This window comes from Rana temporaria, chromosome 5 (genome assembly GCF_905171775.1).
Source record: "Rana temporaria chromosome 5, aRanTem1.1, whole genome shotgun sequence".
NCBI lineage: Eukaryota > Metazoa > Chordata > Amphibia > Anura > Ranidae > Rana > Rana temporaria.
The window spans coordinates 398,018,011-398,038,805 of NC_053493.1; the positions used below are offsets into that span (position 1 = coordinate 398,018,011).

Genomic DNA, 20,795 nt, shown 5'->3' on the forward strand with positions numbered 1-20,795 from the left:
GGAAAACGGAGAGGGGGACAGCGAGGAGAACGGAGGGGGGACAGCGAGGAGAACGGAGGGGGGACAGCGAGGAGAACGGAGGGGGGACAGCGAGGAGAACGGAGGGGGGACAGCGAGGAGAACGGAGGGGGGACAGCGAGGAGAACGGAGGGGGGACAGCGAGGAGAACGGAGGGGGGACAGCGAGGAGAACGGAGGGGGGACAGCAAGGAGAACGGAGGGGGGACAGCAAGGAGAACGGAGAGGAAGACAACGAGAAAAAGGAGGGGGGACAGCGAGGAGAACGGAGGGGGGACAGCGAAGAGAACGGAGGGGGGACAGCGAGGAGAACGGAGAGGAAGACAACGAGGAAAACGGAGGGGGGACAGCGAAGAGAACGGAGGGGGGACAGCGAGGAGAACGGAGGGGGGACAGCGAGGAGAACGGAGGGGGACAGCGAGGAGAACGGAGGGGGGACAGCGAGGAGAACGGAGGGGGGACAGCGAGGAGAACGGAGGGGGGACAGCGAGGAGAACGGAGGGGGGACAGCGAGGAGAACGGAGGGGGGACAGCGAGGAGAACGGAGGGGGGACAGCGAGGAGAACGGAGGGGGGACAGCGAGGAGAACGGAGGGGGGACAGCGAGGAGAACGGAGGGGGGACAGCGAGGAGAACGGAGGGGGGGACAGCGAGGAGAACGGAGGGGGGGACAGCGAGGAGAACGGAGGGGGGGACAGCGAGGAGAACGGAGGGGGGGACAGCGAGGAGAACGGAGGGGGGACAGCGAGGAGAACGGAGGGGGGACAGCGAGGAGAACGAAGGGGGGACAGTGAGGAGAACGGAGGGGGGACAGCAAGGAGAACGGAGGGGGGACAGTGAGGAGATTGGAGGGGGGACAGCGAGGAGAACGGAGGGGGGACAGCGAGGAGAACGGAGGGGGGACAGGTGGTTGTCTAATAGGGACGAGCGTCTGTGTCAGTGCTGCTGCTATGTTCCCACAGACATGACCACTTAAAGGTACGGCCCATTCACAGAGCAGAGGTGCAAGTTCTCGTGTGAATTAAGCCTACACAGGCAGTATGTGAAATGTAGCCGACCCCATACATGCATATTAGGCATTCCCCTTCACAAGGGAGTTTGTTAGCACTTACCTTGTCCTGAATTGTAAATGGCTTTCACAGACTTTTTCACTTTCTGTAACGCATTTCTGTCTTGATCTAAGGCCTGGAAGAAGTGAAAATACTTTATTACAATGTGGAGGATAAATCTTACATGAACAACTGAAACATGAACAAAATAAAGGCTGTTTTATGTGGTAAATCACTACTTGAAAAGTCAACAAGTCATAAAGTACCTTTTCCCAAACATCAAAGACGTCCAATCACAAGAATGATTTCCTTTTCACATGATAATCAACTTCTGAGTAAAATAATAGTCACTTTAGAAATATAACGCCTAAACCGAGTCTATAGGTTTCTAAAAACTTGACCGCACACGTGACTTTCAGATCTTTAAACTTGTTTTGTACGAGGGTCATACAAGACCAAAGGACCACAGGTAATGAGGTTATATAATTAAGTACTAAATAAACAATGGGCATATTTAGGACCTCCTCCTTCTGCATAATACACCAAGACAAGGGTTACATCGATGGGCCCTTCTGGCAGGATCCTTGAAAAGATAAGGATCCCTTAAAGTGTTACTAAACCCACAACAGTAAAATCAGTGTGTATATGCAGTAACGCATGGGTGCTCAACCTGTGGCCCTCCAGCTGTTGTAGAAGTCCCATGAGGCATTGCAAGCCGCTGGGAGTTACAAGCATGAGTCCCAAAGTCAGAGGCATGATGGGACTTGTAGTTTTGCAGCAGCTGGAGGGCCACAGGTTTGGCACTTGTGCAGTAAAGAATGCTGGTTGTACTCACTGTGAAACCTAAGGGGTTAATCCTCTGCATTGTGTAAACCGGCTGTTGGATCCGGTCTTCTCTGGTCCACCCCTTCTTCCACTGTCCCCAAACCATCTGCTGATAGCAGTAAAAAGGGGTGCTGGTTCAAATCCCAACCATGACACTACCTGCCTGGAGTTTGCATGTTCTCCCTCTGCCTGCGTGGGTTTCCTCCCACATTCCAAAAAACATTCTGGTAAGTTAATTGGCTTCTGTCTAAAATCGGCCTTAGTTTTTGAATGTGTGTTAGGGACCTTAGGTTGTAAGCTGCTTGAGGGTAGGGACTGAAGTGACAGCGTTAAATAAGTACCTTAAAGCGGAGCTCCACCCTAAAGTGTAACTCACTCTGATCGGAACCCTCCCCCCCTCCAGTGTCACATTTGACACCTTTCAGGGGGGTGCAGATACCTGTCTAAAGACAGGTATTTGCACCCACTTCCGGCCACACAGTTTCGGGTAGACTGCGGGCAGAACGTCACCTCCCGTCCTCCCCCCGTTGTGCTCTGGGAACACTCAGAGCACAGCGGGAGCCAATCAGCGGCGCAGCGCAAGCGCCGTAGGGAACCGGGTAATGAAGCCGGAGCGCTTCACTTCCTGGTTCCCTCACTGAGGATGGCGGGGGGAGCAGCAGAGAGACGAGCGATCGCTCGTCCTCTGCTGCGGACGGCGCTGGACTCCAGGACAGGTAAGTGTCCTAATATTAAAAGTCATGGCACATCCGCTTTAAATAATAATAATAATATTGCTAGAGTTGTTTTTTTTTTTTTTTTTAATTAAAGGGGTTGTATGGCTTTGTTTTTTTTTGTTTTTGTTTTTTTTTAATAACAAACAAAATTACCTCCACTGTGCAGTACGTTTTGCACAGACTGGCCCCGATCCTCGTGTTCTGTGGTCCCTCAGCGGCTGTCTCGGCTCCTCCCCGCAAGAGCTAACCCCCTTCATGGGAAGCTCTCTCCCAAGGGGGTTAGCCTGCAGGCGTGCTCCCGTGATACAGCCGGTAGCTATAGGCGCCTATTTTTCATCACCGGATGAACGTTTTTGAACATTTGTTTATATTTAAGTATTTCACTCCTCATATATATCTAATATTATTTAGCATATGTGCGTTATATATATATATATTTTTTTTTTCACAGATTTATTTACACATTTATTTAGGATTATTCATTCATTGAACATAGCGCTACTATTTTGTTCATTCAGAATTATCACACAAAGAAGCATCAGCGGTTACAAAAGCAATTATCTTGTATGGCAGGCTGTATGCAGCACGCGCTGCTCCCTGAATGCAGTAAAGCGCCGAGAAATTCCCTAGGCATATAAAATGCTTTTTTTTTTAAAGCACTGTGTGCATAAACCTTGAAGATAAAATTGTATTAACCACTTAAGACCCGGACCATTATGCAGGTAAAGGGACCTGGCCAGTTTTTGCGATTCAGCACTGCGTCGCTTTAACTGACAATTGCGCAGCCGTGCGACGTGGCTCCCAAACAAAATTGACGTCCTTATTTTCCCACAAGTAGAGCTTTCTTTTGGTGGTATTTGATCACCTCTGCGGTTTTTATTTTTTGCGCTATAAACAAAAATAGAGCGACAATTTTGAAAAAATGCTATATTTTTTACTTTTTGCTATAATGAATATCCCCCAAAAAATATATAAAATTATTTTTTTCCTCAGTTTAGGCCGATACGTATTCTTCTACATATTTTTGGTTAAAAAAAAATCGCAATAAGCGTTTATTGATTGGTTTGTGCAAAAGTTATAGCGTTTACAAAATAGGGGATAGTTTTATGGCATTTTTATTAATAATTCTTTTTTTTTACTAGCAATGGCGGCGATCAGCGATTTTTTTTCGTGACTGCGACATTATGGCGGACACTTCGGACACCTTTGACACATTTTTGGGACCATTGTAATTTTCACAGCGAAAAGTGCTATAAAAATGCACCGACTACTGTGAAAAGGACAATGGCAGTGAAGTGGTTAACCCCTAGGTGGCGCTAAGGGGTTATGTGTGCCCTAAGGGAGTGATTCTTACTGTAGGGGGGTGTGGCTGTAGGCCTGACGTCACTGATCGTCATTCCCTATATCAGGAAACAGACGATACGTGTCACTGCCACAGTGAAGAACGGGGAAGTTGTGTTTACTCTCCCCGATCTTCAGCTCCTGTGACTGATCGCAGTGATCGCGGGACACCGGCGGCGATTGGGTCCCGCGGAGCTTCGAACCCGGTCACGTGCGACACACGGCTGGGTCTTATAGGCTACGTGCCTGTGCCCAGCCATTCTGCCAACGTATATAGTCGGTAGGGAGTCCTTAAGTGGTTAATAAATGGTAAATATTAATAGTTAACAAAATAAAACATACATTTTTAAACTGTTAGCTAGATTCATAAAGAGTTAGGCCGGCATATCAGTAAATACGCCGACCTAACTCAGAATCTGCGCCGTCCTAAGTTTAAGTGTATTCTCAAACAGAGATACACTTAAACCTATCTAAGATATGACGGCTTGCGCCGTCGTATCTTAGGGTGCAATATTTAGGCTGGCCGCTAGGTGGCGCTTCCATTGTACAGTATTACAATGGACAGTATTAAAACCTCATATGGTACATTTTAGGATGTACTACTCTCTTTGTTCTGCTTTCTTTACCTTTTATCTCTCTCTATCCTAATTCCTTGTTTTTTCCCCCGTCCCTCTCTCTAGCTGTCTCTTGTTTTTTTCTCTTATTCTTTCTCTCCCTTTTTTCTTTCTTCCTCCCCCTCTTTTCCTCTCCCTTCCATGTATTCTCTATTTTTATTCCTTCTCTTACTCCTTGGTGGGGGGGGGGGGGAGTTCTGATCAGCCAACTTAGGTGCTCTTGATTAAAGGGTCACTAAAGGAAAAAAAATGTTTTGCTGAAATGACTGTTTATTGGGTATAGAGACATAAAAGTTAACCGATTCCTTTTAAAAATGATTAAAAATTGAATTTAATCTATCATATAATGTGCCTCCAGTTTCACTTTCGGTTTTAAAGGTACATACATGAAGTCCTGGGTGAGAGGTGAGTCGGGAAGACTCACAGAACAAAAACAAACAAATCCAGGGCAGTGTTTTGTTTTTAAAATGAATCCGATTGGTTCTGAGGAGTTTTAGACACACAGTAATGACAGCTTAGACCACCGTGAGAAAGCTCCCAGTATGATGGTTATAAGGAAACAGGCAACCAGGAAGTGTGGAGATCACAGCAGAATTACAGCTACTTCAAAGCAAAAACGAACAATGAGGACATGAAACCAGTACTGCAGTAAGGTAAAGGAAGCTATTTAGCTAAAAAAAAAAAATTCCTTTAGTGACCCTTTAAGGTCATCTGCTGATCTGAGAACTGTAGTGGGGACTTTTAATAGCAACTATAATCACTTTGTGGCGTCTCGCAGCAGTGACACCTATGCTGAAATCAAGAGATAGGGTCTCCTTCAGTCCCACCCACCAGACAATCCTCACCAGACAGCGGACCTCTAGTCATTGCCCCCCAGCCATGCCCTGAACTGAATGGGCGGCTGTGAAGAAGCTGAGTGGGCGGCTGTGGGCTCCAGGAACAGCCCAGCTGGGCAGCTGCAGAAAGGCTGGGAGAGCGGTACAGGCTTCAGGAACAGCCCAGGCTTTGGTGACCCCTGGCAAATCATCATTTGACCCCCGAGGGGGTCCCGGCCCCCAGGTTGAGAACCACTGCACTAGAGGATCCGATTGGGTCTGCCAGAAAACTGACAGACGGACCCTATTGGTCGGCCCGTGTGAAAGGGGCCTTTACCTGAGGATTTAAATTGTTCTTTAATAATCTCAACGCTTCCTAACGACGTGGAAATCACGAAACGTACGTCGAGGCGTACAGGTCACGCACTTTTGACGTACTTCCTGGTCCCGCTGGCTCTCCTCCCAGAGAGCTGGAACGCACGCTATACGCGGCTCTGCAGGCTCCATCGCTGGCGTGGGATCACCTCTCTCCTTACACTCACTACACGCCTTCAACCTCAGTGCCGGGGCAAGGCACCCCTTCAAGTAAGAGGCCATTTGGCGTAGTACTTTTGTTTTTATTCAAAATAAAACGGTATTATTCTATGGGTTTTTTTTGTTTTTCTGAATGCTTCATGTGGTGTGGAGTGTGGCGGTATCGAGACTACAAGAATATAGCCTGGAATAAATCTTTACTCATGCCCAATTTGACCTCTTTTTAGTTAAAGCGGTCAACATCTTGCGGTAAGGTGCCATCCATAAGCACTTTTGGTGATTTTTCTTGCTTTGGTGAAGGTGGAAATCTTTAATTAACCAAGTTGTATCATCTTTCAAGTAGCTGTCACTCATCTACTTCACTTATGGACTTTTTTGCACAATAATCAATCATTTATTCACATGTTATGTGTTTCCCCAATTGGGGGCTGTCACTTATAATTGTATTCATTTGATTGTTTGTTTCATCTTATTTTCACTCATCATCTAATGGTCACTTTTTTATTATTTTATTGGTATGCAACATATGTGCTAGCGCCTCTTATTTTTCACCCAATAGGTCTCCAATACATGTTTTTTTCAGACTTGCATTCTTTTATGCTTTAACAAAACCCCTGGAGCTATTGATATACAGTAGGTACGAAATAAATATAGTGATTCATTATCTGGACGAGTCTGGACGTTGCTCATATACAAGAGTGCTCAGGTTCAGGTATTTAAAACATGTACCTCCTGGAGCGGCTCTCTGACTTGATTTAAAATGCTTATTAAAGAAAAAAAAAAATATTTTTTTTAAAAGTGAACTTTTTATTTTTAAGGGAACCTAGTATTATAGTATAACATTATAATATAAAGTATTCTCAAGGATGTTCTTCATGCATCACCTAAGCTGAAACATGAACTTCAGTAATTATGCTACCACAGCAATAAAAACTACTTTACCACAGCAATAAATGCTGTATTATCAAGGTGATATATCATATCAGATTGCATCCTGAGGCAAGGACATTAGTCAGTTGAAAATGTAATGTGACGACAGCCATGGTGCCGATTTACAATCCTGTGCAGCAAAAAAATAAAAATAAAATTTTAATAGATAAAACCCTTGTCAATCTATCTTTACTTTTTTGTCCTATAGATACAACAGTAAGTGAGAGGATTTATCTACAAAGTGAGGAAAACTCCCTCCTAGACGGTTGTCACTAGGACATGGACAGCATGTAGGTAGCAGAACATACTACATGAAAACGCTGAGAGACCGTTCACCGCCGGGGACATCAGACAGCAGAGAAGAGCGCCAACTATTAGAAGAGCTAGTAATAAGGTACAGTAGGCGTTTGTGATATTGTGCTTTTAGCACGACAGCGTCGCGCCGATACTCGGCGACAGGGTGCCGAGATCTCGCCGACATCTCACACTCACTGGAATAGTGACAGCACATCCCAGCAAGCGCGTCATAGAAGCGACGGGAGATCCGACTTGGATTCCCGCCAATTCTACACGTGTGCGGCGTTTGTTATGAATCCTGAGGGGGAAGTCCCCGCCGGATTTTAAATAAAAATCCGGCATGGGTCCCCCCCTCAGGAGCATACCGGGCCCTTAGGTCTGTTATGGGTTGTAAGGAGAGCCCCCCTACGCCGAAAAAAACGGCGTAGGGGGTCCCCCTACAATCCATACCAGACCCGTATCCAAAGCACGCTACCCGGCCAGCCAGGAAGGGAGTGGGGACGAGCGAGCGCCCCCCCCCCTCCTGAGCCGTACCAGGCTGCATGCCCTCAACATGGGGGGGTTGGGTGCTCTGGGGCAGGGGGGCGCACTGCGGCCCCCCCACCTCAGAGCACCCTGTCCCCATGTTGATGAGGACAGGGCCCCTTCCCGACAACCCTGGCCGTTGGTTGTCGGGGTATGCGGGCGGGAGGCTTATCGGAATCTGGGAGCCCCCTTTAATAAGGGGGCCCCCAGATACCGGCCCCCCCACCCTAAGTGAATGAGTATGGGGTACATCGTACCCCTACCCATTCACCTGCAAGAAAAGTGGTAAAAACACAAATAAACCACACAGTGTATTAAAATATTTTATTTTTCTGCTCCGGAGGCCGCCCCCTGTCTTCTTTATTAGCTCTTTTACCAGGGGGGGCTTCTTCTTTGACGTTTTCGGGTGGGTGGGGGCCGCCGTCTGGTTCTCTTCCACCGCCGGGGGGGGGTGGCTTTTAAAAAAGCCCCCACCCCCCCCGGCGGGTTTCCTCCGGCGTCTTCGGCGGGGCTCTTCTTCTTCCGCTATCCCGACGGGTCTTCTCAACTCTCCGGGGTTCTCCTTCTGTCTTCGCCGCTCTCCGTTGTTGACTCGGCGCACCCCGGTTCTTCGTCTCGCTGTCCGGTGTCTTCTTCCGTGCTGTACGTCTTCTCCTTCCGTGCTGTGATGAGTTCTTCTTCCGTGCTGTGACGTCATGTTCTTCACTTCTCTCCTTCTCCCGATGTTGACACGCCGGTCCTCCTCGCTGAAATGACGGATGCGCGCCTTGCATCGGACCTATATAGGCCTCACAGTCCCATCATGCTCTGTACCTACCCACGTGGTAGGTATCACATGGGTAGGTACAGAGCATGATGGGACTGTGAGGCCTATATAGGTCCGATGCAAGGCGCGCATCCGTCATTTCAGCGAGGAGGACCGGCGTGTCAACATCGGGAGAAGGAGAGAAGTGAAGAACATGACGTCACAGCACGGAAGAAGAACTCATCACAGCACGGAAGGAGAAGACGTACAGCACGGAAGAAGGCACCGGACAGCGAGACGAAGAACCGGGGTGCGCCGAGTCAACAACGGAGAGCGGCGAAGACAGAAGGAGAACCCCGGAGAGTTGAGAAGACCCGTCGGGATAGCGGAAGAAGAAGAGCCCCGCCGAAGACGCCGGAGGAAACCCGCCGGGGGGGGTGGGGGCTTTTTTAAAAGCCACCCCCCCCCGGCGGTGGAAGAGAACCAGACGGCGGCCCCCACCCACCCGAAGACGTCAAAGAAGAAGCCCCCCCTGGTAAAAGAGCTAATAAAGAAGACAGGGGGCGGCCTCCGGAGCAGAAAAATAAAATATTTTAATACACTGTGTGGTTTATTTGTGTTTTTACCACTTTTCTTGCAGGTGAATGGGTAGGGGTACGATGTACCCCATACTCATTCACTTAGGGTGGGGGGGCCGGTATCTGGGGGCCCCCTTATTAAAGGGGGCTCCCAGATTCCGATAAGCCTCCCGCCCGCATACCCCGACAACCAACGGCCAGGGTTGTCGGGAAGGGGCCCTGTCCTCATCAACATGGGGACAGGGTGCTCTGAGGTGGGGGGGCCGCAGTGCGCCCCCCTGCCCCAGAGCACCCAACCCCCCCATGTTGAGGGCATGCAGCCTGGTACGGCTCAGGAGGGGGGGGGGGGGGCGCTCGCTCGTCCCCACTCCCTTCCTGGCTGGCCGGGTAGCGTGCTTTGGATACGGGTCTGGTATGGATTGTAGGGGGACCCCCTACGCCGTTTTTTTCGGCGTAGGGGGGCTCTCCTTACAACCCATAACAGACCTAAGGGCCCGGTATGCTCCTGAGGGGGGGACCCATGCCGGATTTTTATTTAAAATCCGGCGGGGACTTCCCCCTCAGGATTCATAACAAACGCCGCACACGTGTAGAATTGGCGGGAATCCAAGTCGGATCTCCCGTCGCTTCTATGACGGCTCTGTCTCCATCGCGGCAAGCCAGCTCGGCGCTGGCTCCCGCGATGGGGCTCGTAGGTGCTCAATCTCGCCGAGAAAGAGAGCGAGATTGACACAAAATCGGGTTCACCTACTGTACATATTTGTACCTATTCATTACCTATTTCCCCCCAGGACAAAACAAGCATTTAAAGTGTTACTAAATCCACAACAGTAAAATCAGTCTGTATATGTAGTAAAGAATGCTTGTTATACTCACTTTCGAACCTAAGGGGTTAATCATCTGCATTGTGTAAACAGCTGTCTGTTTGATCTTGTCTTCTCTGATCTTCCCCTTTTTTACTGTCCCCATTCCCATCTGCTGTTAGTACAGAGCCTTGGAGGCACTCTGCACATGCTCAGTTTGATGTGTTTAGCTCGAGAGGGTGCATGTGATCAGCATAGGGCCAATCAGCACTGTCCAGACAGAGGGGTCAGGGGGGGGGGGGGGGCAGGCAGCCTTATAGGACAGTCAAGAGGAGAATGAAAACTCCTCCTACAAGCTTAACCACTTCCCGCCCGGTCAATAGTAAATTGACGTCCAGGAAGTGGTTGTGTAATCCTGACTGGATGTCTATTGACGTCCTGCAGGATAACGTGGGGGGCGCGCAGCGCGGCGATCGGTGATGCGGGGTGTCAGTCTGACAGTCTGCATCTCCGATCTCGGTAACGAGCCTCCGGCGGAGGCTCTTTACTACGTGATCAGCCGTGTCCAATCAGGGTTGATCACGATGTAAACAGGAAAAGCCGTTGATCGGCTCTTCCTGACTCGCGTCTGATAGACGCGAGTAGAGGAGAGCCGATCGGCGTCACTCCTGACAGGGGGGGGGTTTGCGCTGATTGTTTATCAACGGTGTCCCTCATCGGTGCCCATAATTGAACTCCCCCTAGAGGTACAAACTGGCATAAAGCCTGAACCTGATAGATAGATAGATATCATCTTGGATGCAACCAGGGAATTTAACTTGCCTACTGTCACAGCGTCCATCAGACAATTATGGCCATAAAGTTGGTGTGTATGAGGCTTTACTCTGGTGGGCCCCTATGTTTCGCTCTCCACTTCTTTTAATCAGAGAACGCACTGCAATCAATGAGAAAGTGCAAAACATTCTCTGAATGGCGCTCTTGCCCAGCAGCTGACCTATGGTGTTACCAATACAGCGGGGCAGTACGGCACCCAGAAGCAAGTGGAGATCGCTGGCGTGGTGGTGTCTACATCAGTGATTTCCAGCTTCCAGGGCCACTGGAAATGTCAGTGTAATTATGTATAAAATATACAATTTCTGGAATTCCTCTTTAATGAAAATATAACTGGATTAAAAGGTGTTCTTTAATATTTGCCTGGAGCTCCACTTTAAATGAAAAAAAAAAAAAAAAAGAAGTGTTGCAAGGTTTAAACAATTGTGCTCAAGCAATGCTTTCTATTCCCGCTGATGCAGCTTAAGTGTAAAGCAATCCTTTTTGTATACAACCCATAATTAATGCTCTAGGTGAGGCCCTACCAGTGGTGTTCCTTTTTACACAATACTGCATCACTTAATGCAATAAACAAGCTAATCATAATAATCAGCACTTCCATTCTCTGGCACAGTTCTCCTCCTTCGGGCAAACAACACATTATAACAGCGAGGGTAGTAAAGAGCAAAAATTACACAGGCTCCGGCCGCTGGGACACATTCACACCGCAAAGAAATCAATTTTTATTGAAATAAAAATGCTTGGAGTATGCAAAGGCTGCTAAATTTACTTAAAATTAGGAGAAGCGATGGCATTACCCTGGGAAACGTTCTATTTACTGAGAAAACACAGCATATTACTTTTAGATCTCGCAAATCGGAGACTATTTGTTGTTGCTAGGCAAAGAAAAAGCAGACAGTCCGGCATTGGACAGAACCGTCTTATGTTGTAAAGGATTGTTATTGGAAGAGTAGATGGTAACAAGAGACCCCAGGCTTCGTACCCGAGGGCCGCCATTTAACGCCCATCTGTCGCCTGTTTAAACAACAGGGGGCGATTTAGTGCACGTCAGCATTTTCTAGGGAACCTATTAAAAGGAATGAAGTAAAAAGCGTACCTTTACCTCTGTGATAAGATATGTACAGAATATGCAGCAGAAGCTATTGTAGCTTGCAGAGAATATGTGTCTGTGAAGACTGATCACTGTGACATATGTTGTGTGCATTACAGCCTGGTTTTACCATAGACACCAGTGGCGGCTGGTGTGCAATTTTTTTGGGGGGGGCACAAACTAAAAAAAAAAAACACATCAAACACAGCCATGGTGCCCATCAAACGCAGCCAGGGTGCCGCCCAAACGCAGCCAGGGTGCCCATCAAATGCAGCCACGGTGCCCATCAAACGCAGCCACGGTGCCCAAACGCAGCCACGGTGCCCAAACGCAGCCACGGTGCCCCATCAGACGCCGCCACGGTGCCCCATCAGATGCCGCCACGGTGCCCCATCAGACGCCGCCAGTGTGCCCCATCAGACGCCGCCAGTGTGCCCCATCAGACGCCGCCAGTGTGCCCCATCAGATGCCGCCAGTGTGCCCCATCAGATGCCGCCAGTGTGCCCCATCAGATGCCGCCAGTTGGGTCAATTGCAGTGGGTCAGCGGTGGTCTCCTGCACGTCCTCTGTCTTCTTCCATCCTCTCTCAGGCGTCCAATCACAGCACCTGATGTTTCAGCCAATCAGGTGACCGGTAACAGACCCGGCAAAACCTAATTGGCTGAGAGGCGGTTCAGTGTTAGCAAAACGAATTCCTTCACTTTGCTAACACACAGCTAAGTGAACAGTGAACGCCCAGCATGGCGACCGCTGTTCACATTTTTTGACGCCTATTAGAGCCTATGAGGGAAGGGGCTGGGAGGACCACCTATTACTTGTATGTGACATTAATTATCAATAACCCCAGGACACAGCTAGGAGCAGACACACCCCTTCCCTTCCCTCTTTCTGCTCCAGGCCAATCACAGAAATGTTGCCAAGATTGATTACCCTGCAATCACCTGGGCTGGCAAAAAACAAAAAGGGGGTGGGGGACACATTCTTTTAACTGGGGACAAAACTGGGGGCTCCTCCCCCCTCCCCCCCAAGGAAAGCCCCTAAAATTGGGCATTGTACCCAGAAACTGGGGACATCTGGTCACCTTGGTGTATATACAGTATTGCATGTGAGGTAAGGGAATAGCAAGCTCCTCAAGATCAGGGACTGATGTGAATGTATATAGTACGCAACTCCCTGCGTAAATTGTCAGTGCCAATTTTTCCCTGTATGAAAGGAGATCCCTAGTCACAGCATACACCTTTATATTAGAACATCAGCATTGTAATAGCAATACAAACAAGATTTATTTTTGACACTCCAATATAAAAACTTACATGAAAAATCTGACGGAGGCTCTTTACCACGTGATCAGCCATGTCCAATCACGGCTGACCACGATGTAAACAGGAAGGGCCGTTGTACGGCTTTTCCTTATTCGTCTCTGACAGACGCGAGTAAAGGAGAGCCAATCAGCGGCTCTACTGACAGGGGGGTCTGTGCTGATTGGTCTGTGCGGAAACCCACACTGGACCACCAGGACCACCAGGGAAGCCCCCAACATGTGGATGACCAGGTACATCCCCAATGGCCCCCAGGGATGCTACAACATGCCCAATATATGCCAATCAGTGCCCACAAATGGGCACTGACTGGCACCATTCATAATGTCAGATCAGTGATGCCTAGCAATGCTAACCCAGTGCCCATCCGGGCCACATATAAGTGGCGCCTAGGAGTACCCATCAGTGGCGCCTAGGGGTACCCATCAGTAGCGCCTAGGGGTACCCATCAGTGGCGCCTAGGGGTACCCATCAGTGGCGCCTAGGAGTACCCATCAGTGGCGCCTAGGAGTACCCATCAGTGGCGCCTAGGAGTACCCATCAGTGGCGCCTAGGAGTACCCATCAGTGGCGCCTAGGAGTACCCATTAGTGCCACCTATCAGTGCCTGTCAGTGCAGCCATATCAGTGCCCGTCATTGAAGGAGAAAATTTACTTATTTACAAAATGTTATAACAGAACCAAAGAGAAAAAATACGACATTTTCAGTCTTTTTTTTATTTGTTGCGCAAAAACTAAAAACCCCAGCGGTGATCAAATACCACCAAAAGAAAGCTCTATTTTAGGGAACAAAATGATAAATTGTAGCATGGCTGCGCAAAATGTCATTCAAAGTGCGACAACACTGAAAGCTGAAAATCGGCCTGGGCAGGAAGGGGGTGTAAGTGCCTGGTATTGAAGTGGTTAACCAGACACTGATAGAAGTCACAAGACTGCTGATGAAAAAAAGGTATTCAGCTGTTTATAATGACTAAAATAATTGCATTTCCATGTTCTGTGTACTGTGGGAGATCAGATATAGGGAATGCTGGCTCCTAACACATTTCAAGGCTCTACATAAACAGACATTTTTTGCAGAATGTACCTTTAAAAGGTGTCATACCTGTAAAATGCTGAAAACAAACATACCAATGACTCACAATGGGTGTTTTATGACTGTTCCCCTCAAGCATTTGAGAACAGCTGACAATTAGGAATTGCTGTTTGCTGCTTCTATTACAGAGAGACACAGAGAGAGGAGAAGGATTTTTAATACCGCTGCAGATATGAAATTCAGGGACTTGCAGGAGCCACCCAAACCCTCCTGTCATGGCCAAAGGCTGGGCAGTTCTGACAATGTTCCAACATTTCCGGAGAGGGTCTGAGCTGGCCCACTTACGTCCCCACATTTTCCTATTGGTCCATCATTATGATGGGCAGTCTCACTGGTCAAACGGGAATGTATAGGAGGCAGAAGTGCCAAAGCTTTGCCCATCAGTAGGGCCTGAGATCTTCCTGTGACAAGAGAGTGTGAGGAGGCGCCTCCGTCATACCTGCCTGTAGTCTTTGCCTCTTCTGCTCAGTCACCGAGTCTCCTTTAAGCCTGGCTTTACCCTACTGTGATGTGGAAACCAGTGCGATTCCAGTTCAGGTTCCCGCATCGCATCGGCGGTTAATGATGGGATGGATGTGGGGTTCCAGCACCTTGCACCTCTGGACCCCTTCACATTACACAGCACCCCTTTACATTAAACAGCACCTTGTACCTCTGGACCCTTTACATTACACAGCACCCTGCACCCCTTCTCTGAACACCTTTACATTACACAACACCCTGCACCTCTGGACCCATTTACATTACACAGCACCCTGCACCTCTGGACCCCTTTACATTACACAGCACCCTGCACCTCTGGACCCCTTTACATTACACAGCACCCTGCACCTCTGGACCCATTTACATTACACAGCACCCTGCACCTCTGGACCCCTTTACATTACACAGCACCCTACACCTCTGGATCCCTTTACATTACACAGCACCCTGCACCTCTGGACCCCTTTACATTACACAGCACCCTGCACCTCTGGACCCATTTACATTACACAGCACCCTGCACCTCTGGACCCTTTTACATTACACAGCACCCCTTTACATTACACAGCACCCTTCACCCCTTTACATTACACAGCACCCTGGACCCCTTTACATTACATAGCACCCTGCACCCTTTTACATTACACAGCACCCTGCATCTCTGGACCCCTTTACATTACACAGCACCCTGCATCTCTGGACCCCTTTACATTACACAGCACCCTGCATCTCTGGACCCCTTTACATTACACAGCACTCTGCACCCCTTTACATTACACAGCACCCTGGACCCCTTTACATTACACAGCACCCTGCACCTCTGGGCCCTTTTACATTACACAGCACCCTGCACCCCTTTACATTACACAGCACCGCACCCCTTTACATTACACAGACACCACCCTAACAGTTCTGGACCCCTGCATGTTACACTGGGGGGGGGGGAGACGTGACATGCGGCCCGCCGCGGCCCACCGGGCATATGCCCAGTGTGCCCTATGACCACTCCAGGCTTGCCTGCAGGCAATTCACATTGCCCTCTGCGGGTGTCAATACAAAGTTATTGCCACCCCCAGATCGGTTCACAGACCGCAGTATGAACTGTGAATTCGGACTGGAATCAGAGCGCATGCGTGTGAAGACCCAGTTGGGGGGGGGGGGGAGTTTTGGGAGATTCCTGTACTTTTTTTTTTTGCGAATCCAATGCGAGTTCAGCCATACAACACAATGCAGTGCAGTGCAAATCACATGCAATGTCTGTGTTGGCAGTAGTGTGACCCCAGCCTAAATCATCCCCCCCATAGAAACTCTTTCATCAGACACTGAGCCATTCATCAACATGATCACCAAGTATTTGACACTTGAACTGTTGAGCAGTGCACTAAAACCCTGATATACTACCAACTGGTTGTAAAAAAAAAGACCTAAAAGCAATAGCAAAAAAAAAAAAAAAAAAAAAAAGAAAGAAAAAAGAACACTAAAAGAACACACAAAACCATTCTTGGAATCTCTGGGAAAACAAATGAACTGAATTACCAGACACACGTGATAGTAATTGGAAAGCACAGTCTATGGAAAGTAGTGTGTTTATAGGAGGTTAAGGTTGCCAATACAAGCCACACTGTAATGTCGCCGAGATCTAAAACAACATGTGACATTTTTGGGAAGCAAATAAAAAATATGGTTCTTGAACAGTAATCTGGGGGCAAGCTTCTGACAGAAAACGTGTGCAATTCATCAGATAAGGATACACAAAGCATTATATAATCCTGTACTTTAAGGGTTTTTTTTCAATAAGAAAAAAAAATTGAATTAATGAACACGCTGCAAGAAATTACTTTATATCAGAAGCCCCCTTAGTACATCAGTGCCCCCTCCCCTTTCACACGAGACGCCCCCCTAGTACATCAGTGCCCCCTCCCCTTTCACATGAGACGCCCCCCCCTTTCACATGAGACGCCCCCCTAGTACATCAGTGCCCCCTTCCCTTTCACATGAGACGCCCTCCCCCTAGTACATCAGTGCCCTCTTCACATCAGAAGCCCCTAGTACATCAGTGCCCTCTCCCTCTTCACATCAGAAGCCCCTAGTACATCAGTTCCCCCTCCCCTTTCATATCAGAAGCCCCCTAGTACATCAGTGCCCCTTCCCCTTTCACATGAGAAGCCCCCCTAGTACATCAGTGCCCACTACCCTTTCACATCAGAAGCCACCCTGGTACATCAGTGCCCCCTTCACATCAGAAGCCCCCCTAGTACATCAGTGGCCCCTCCCCCTTCACATCAGAAGCTCCTAGTACATCAGTGCCCTCTCCCCCTTCACATCAGAACCCCCAGTACATCAGTGCCACCTCCCGTTTCACATGAGAAGCCCCCCTAGTACATCAGTGCCACCTCCTCTTTCACATCAGAAGCTCCTAGTACATTAGTTCTCCCTCCCCCTTCAAATCAGAAGCCCCTAGTACATCAGTGCCCGCTCCCCCTAGTACATCAGTGCCCCCCCACCTTTCACATCAGAAGCCCCCCTAGTACATCAGTGCCCACTCCCCTTTCACATAAGAAGCCCCCCTAGTACATCAGTGCCCCCCCACCTTTCACATCAGAAGCCCCCCTAGTACATCAGTGCCCCCTCCCCTTTCACATCAGAAGCCCCCAAGACATCAGAGTTGCTGTGGGCCAGATAAATAACCTATGTTATAAATAACCTATGGCCAGATGTTGCCCGCAGGCCATAGTTTGGAAACCCTGGTGGGGCATACAACCATCGCAGATGGGGCATACAGCCAGCCAAAAGAAGTGAAGGGCTGTGCCGGTGTAAATGATGACACTTCTCTTCAGATTTGCATTGCATTACAAAGCAGTGAGTCTGCAGAAGACTGAGTGAGGCCCCGTACACACGACAGAGTTTCTCGGCAGAATTCACCGAGAAACTCGGTCAAAACCCGGATTCTGCCGAGAAACTCTGTCGTCTGTACAGTTTTGGCTCGATGGAGCCGCCGAGGAGCTCGACGAGAAAATAGAGAACATGTTCTCTATTTTCTCGTTGTTCTATGGGAGAAGGCGGCCCGCCGAGCTCCTCGGCGGCTTCATCCCAAAACTCGACGAGGAACTCGACGTGCTTTGCACGTCGAGTTCCTCGGCCGTGTGTACGGGGCCTCAGAGATACAGGGACTAATAGAGACTCCCACACTTTCATCTGAAGCGGTTCAGCTTTAATATTTCAGAAGTAATTAGTATTTCACTCTTGTCAGCCCATAGAAAAAGAATATTATGGGAATATTTTTCTAACAAAAGCACAATTGTTCTTATTTCTGTATAAGCGTGCAGCTCCCCGCTATTGCTGCATTCATCCTCATGTTCTCTGAGGTCATCGCCCCCCTAGTACATCAGTGCCCCCTCCCCCTTCACATCAGAAGCCCCCCTAGTACATCAGTGCCCCCTCTCCCTTCACATCAGAAGCCCCCCTAGTACATCAGTGCCCCCTCCCCCTTCACATCAGAAGCCCCCCTAGTACATCAGTGCCCCCTCCCCCTTCACATCAGAAGCCCCCCTAGTACATCAGTGCCCCCTCCCCGCTATTGCTGCATTCACCCTCATGTTCTCTGAGGTCATCGCCCCCCTAGTACATCAGCGCCCCCTCCCCCTTCACATCAGAAGCCCCCCTAGTACATCAGTGCCCCCTCCCCGCTATTGCTGCATTCATCCTCATGTTCTCTGAGGTCATCGCCCCCCTAGTACATCAGTGCCCCCTCCCCCTTCACATCAGAAGCCCCCCTAGTACATCAGTGCCCCCTCCCCCTTCACATCAGAAGCCCCCCTAGTACATCAGTGCCCCCTCCCCCTTCACATCAGAAGCCCCCCTAGTACATCAGTGCCCCCTCCCCCTTCACATCAGAAGCCCCCCTAGTACATCAGTGCCCCCTCCCCCTTCACATCAGAAGCCCCCCTAGTACATCAGTGCCCCCTCCCCGCTATTGCTGCATTCATCCTCATGTTCTCTGAGGTCATCGCCCCCCTAGTACATCAGCGCCCCCTCCCCCTTCACATCAGAAGCCCCCCTAGTACATCAGTGCCCCCTCCCCGCTATTGCTGCATTCATCCTCATGTTCTCTGAGGTCATCGCCCCTCTAGTACATCATTGCCCCTCCCCCTTCACATCAGAAGCCCCCCTAGTACATCAGTGCCCCCTCCCCGCTATTGCTGCATTCATCCTCATGTTCTCTGAGGTCATCGCCCCCCTAGTACATCAGTGCCCCCTCCCCCTTCACATCAGAAGCCCCCCTAGTACATCAGTGCCCCCTCTCCCGCTATTGCTGCATTCATCCTCATGTTCTCTGAGGTTATGGCCCCCCTATTACATCAGTGCCCCTCCCCCTTCACATCAGAAGCCCCCCTAGTACATCAGTGCCCCCTCCCCGCTATTGCTGCATTCACCCTCATGTTCTCTGAGGTCATCGCCCCCCTAGTACATCAGCGCCCCCTCCCCCTTCACATCAGAAGCCCCCCTAGTACATCAGTGCCCCCTCCCCGCTATTGCTGCATTCATCCTCATGTTCTCTGAGGTCATCGCCCCTCTAGTACATCATTGCCCCTCCCCCTTCACATCAGAAGCCCCCCTAGTACATCAGTGCCCCCTCCCCGCTATTGCTGCATTCATCCTCATGTTCTCTGAGGTCATCGCCCCCCTAGTACATCAGTGCCCCCTCCCCCTTCACATCAGAAGCCCCCCTAGTACATCAGTGCCCCCTCTCCCGCTATTGCTGCATTCATCCTCATGTTCTCTGAGGTCATCGCCACCCTAGTACATCAGTGCCCCCTCCCCCCTCACATCAGAAGCCCCCCTAGTACATCAGTGCCCCCTCTCCCTTCACATCAGAAGCCCCCCTAGTACATCAGTGCCCCCTCCCCCTTCACATCAGAAGCCCCCCTAGTACATCAGTGCCCCCTCTCCCTTCACATCAGAAGCCCCCCTAGTACATCAGTGCCCCCTCTCCCTTCACATCAGAAGCCCCCCTAGTACATCAGCGCCCCCTCCCCCTTCACATCAGAAGCCCCCTAGTACATCAGTGCCCCCTCCCCGCTATTGCTGCATTCATCCTCATGTTCGCCGAGGTCATCGCTCTTTCGCAAAGCTGCACATAAATCACAATTTTTTCAGGTCAATGAATTTGATATTCATATGCAAATTGCTTTTATTTCCATATATGCAAATGCTCCCGTTATTTCTATATATGAATTGGCTGCTCGCACCTGAATCTAGGCCCAAAAAGGAAGAATAATGAATGTGCGCGCGTTCATGTTCCCTGCGGAATGAAACGTAACAGGCCTGGAAGACATGGCAGATCGCGGCGGAGAGGAGCCCGACATGCGTTTGTTCATTGGGCTCCTTCATGGAATTTGTCAGGTTTGTGGCAGCAGCTCGTCAAAAGAAGCCTTTGTTACACTAAAGCGACGATTTTCAGGAGGCGGCACAAGAGTGAGCAGATCTTTGCTCTGTCAGAGGTGTCTTCAGGCGAGACGCTCGCTATTACATCGAGTAATGTCTAAATATACATTCCCGGGGATACAAAGAGCTGAAACATTAGAGGTATAATCATCAGAATGGGAGAAGAAATATTCAGAGCAGAAATGACACACAATGTAGAAAGATTACATTATCCGCTCTTCACAACCAGCTTTTCATTTACAGCATGACCTGAAAAAGGAAACACAGGGACCGAAATATAAGAATATTTAGGGCCCATTATGGAGGATATTGAGGGGATTTAGGGCCCCATTTACACCATTATGTTTTAACACATGCTTTCCGACACGCTAAAACAGGGGTCGAAAAAATCTGGGTGCCAGGTCGCAATTGCGACAAGAAATTGTGACCTGGCGCCCGCGGCGGGCGGTAATTGAGGCCTCAATTACCGGGCGCGCGGCAGGGGGAGGTGGGGGCGCACTTAGGCACAGGATCCTGTGCAACGTCGTTTTTAATGATGAAGTTGGAAAAACTTTTTTTGGACATGCTGAAAAATGATCGTGTGTACGCGGCATTAGGCTGGAATTCCACTTTTTTTTAAAACAGTATGTCCTAGTACAGAAAGGGTGACGCTGGTAAAACACTGTGGGCCAGATTCTCGTAGATCGGCGTAAAACTATGCGGCTGTAACGTATCTCGTTTACGTTATGTGGCCGCAAGTTTTACTGG

The 20,795-nt window shown here is 49.4% G+C and overlaps 1 protein-coding gene across 1 annotated transcript in view; it reads right to left on the minus strand.

The window, feature by feature from the left end:
* Positions 1-20,795, minus strand: part of ASAP1 (ArfGAP with SH3 domain, ankyrin repeat and PH domain 1) — a 329,695-nt gene that overhangs the window by 175,863 nt on the left and 133,037 nt on the right. Inside the window, 1 exon segment of the mRNA XM_040354975.1 lies at positions 1,129-1,201. Within this exon segment, the coding sequence (XP_040210909.1) occupies positions 1,129-1,201 (73 nt within the window).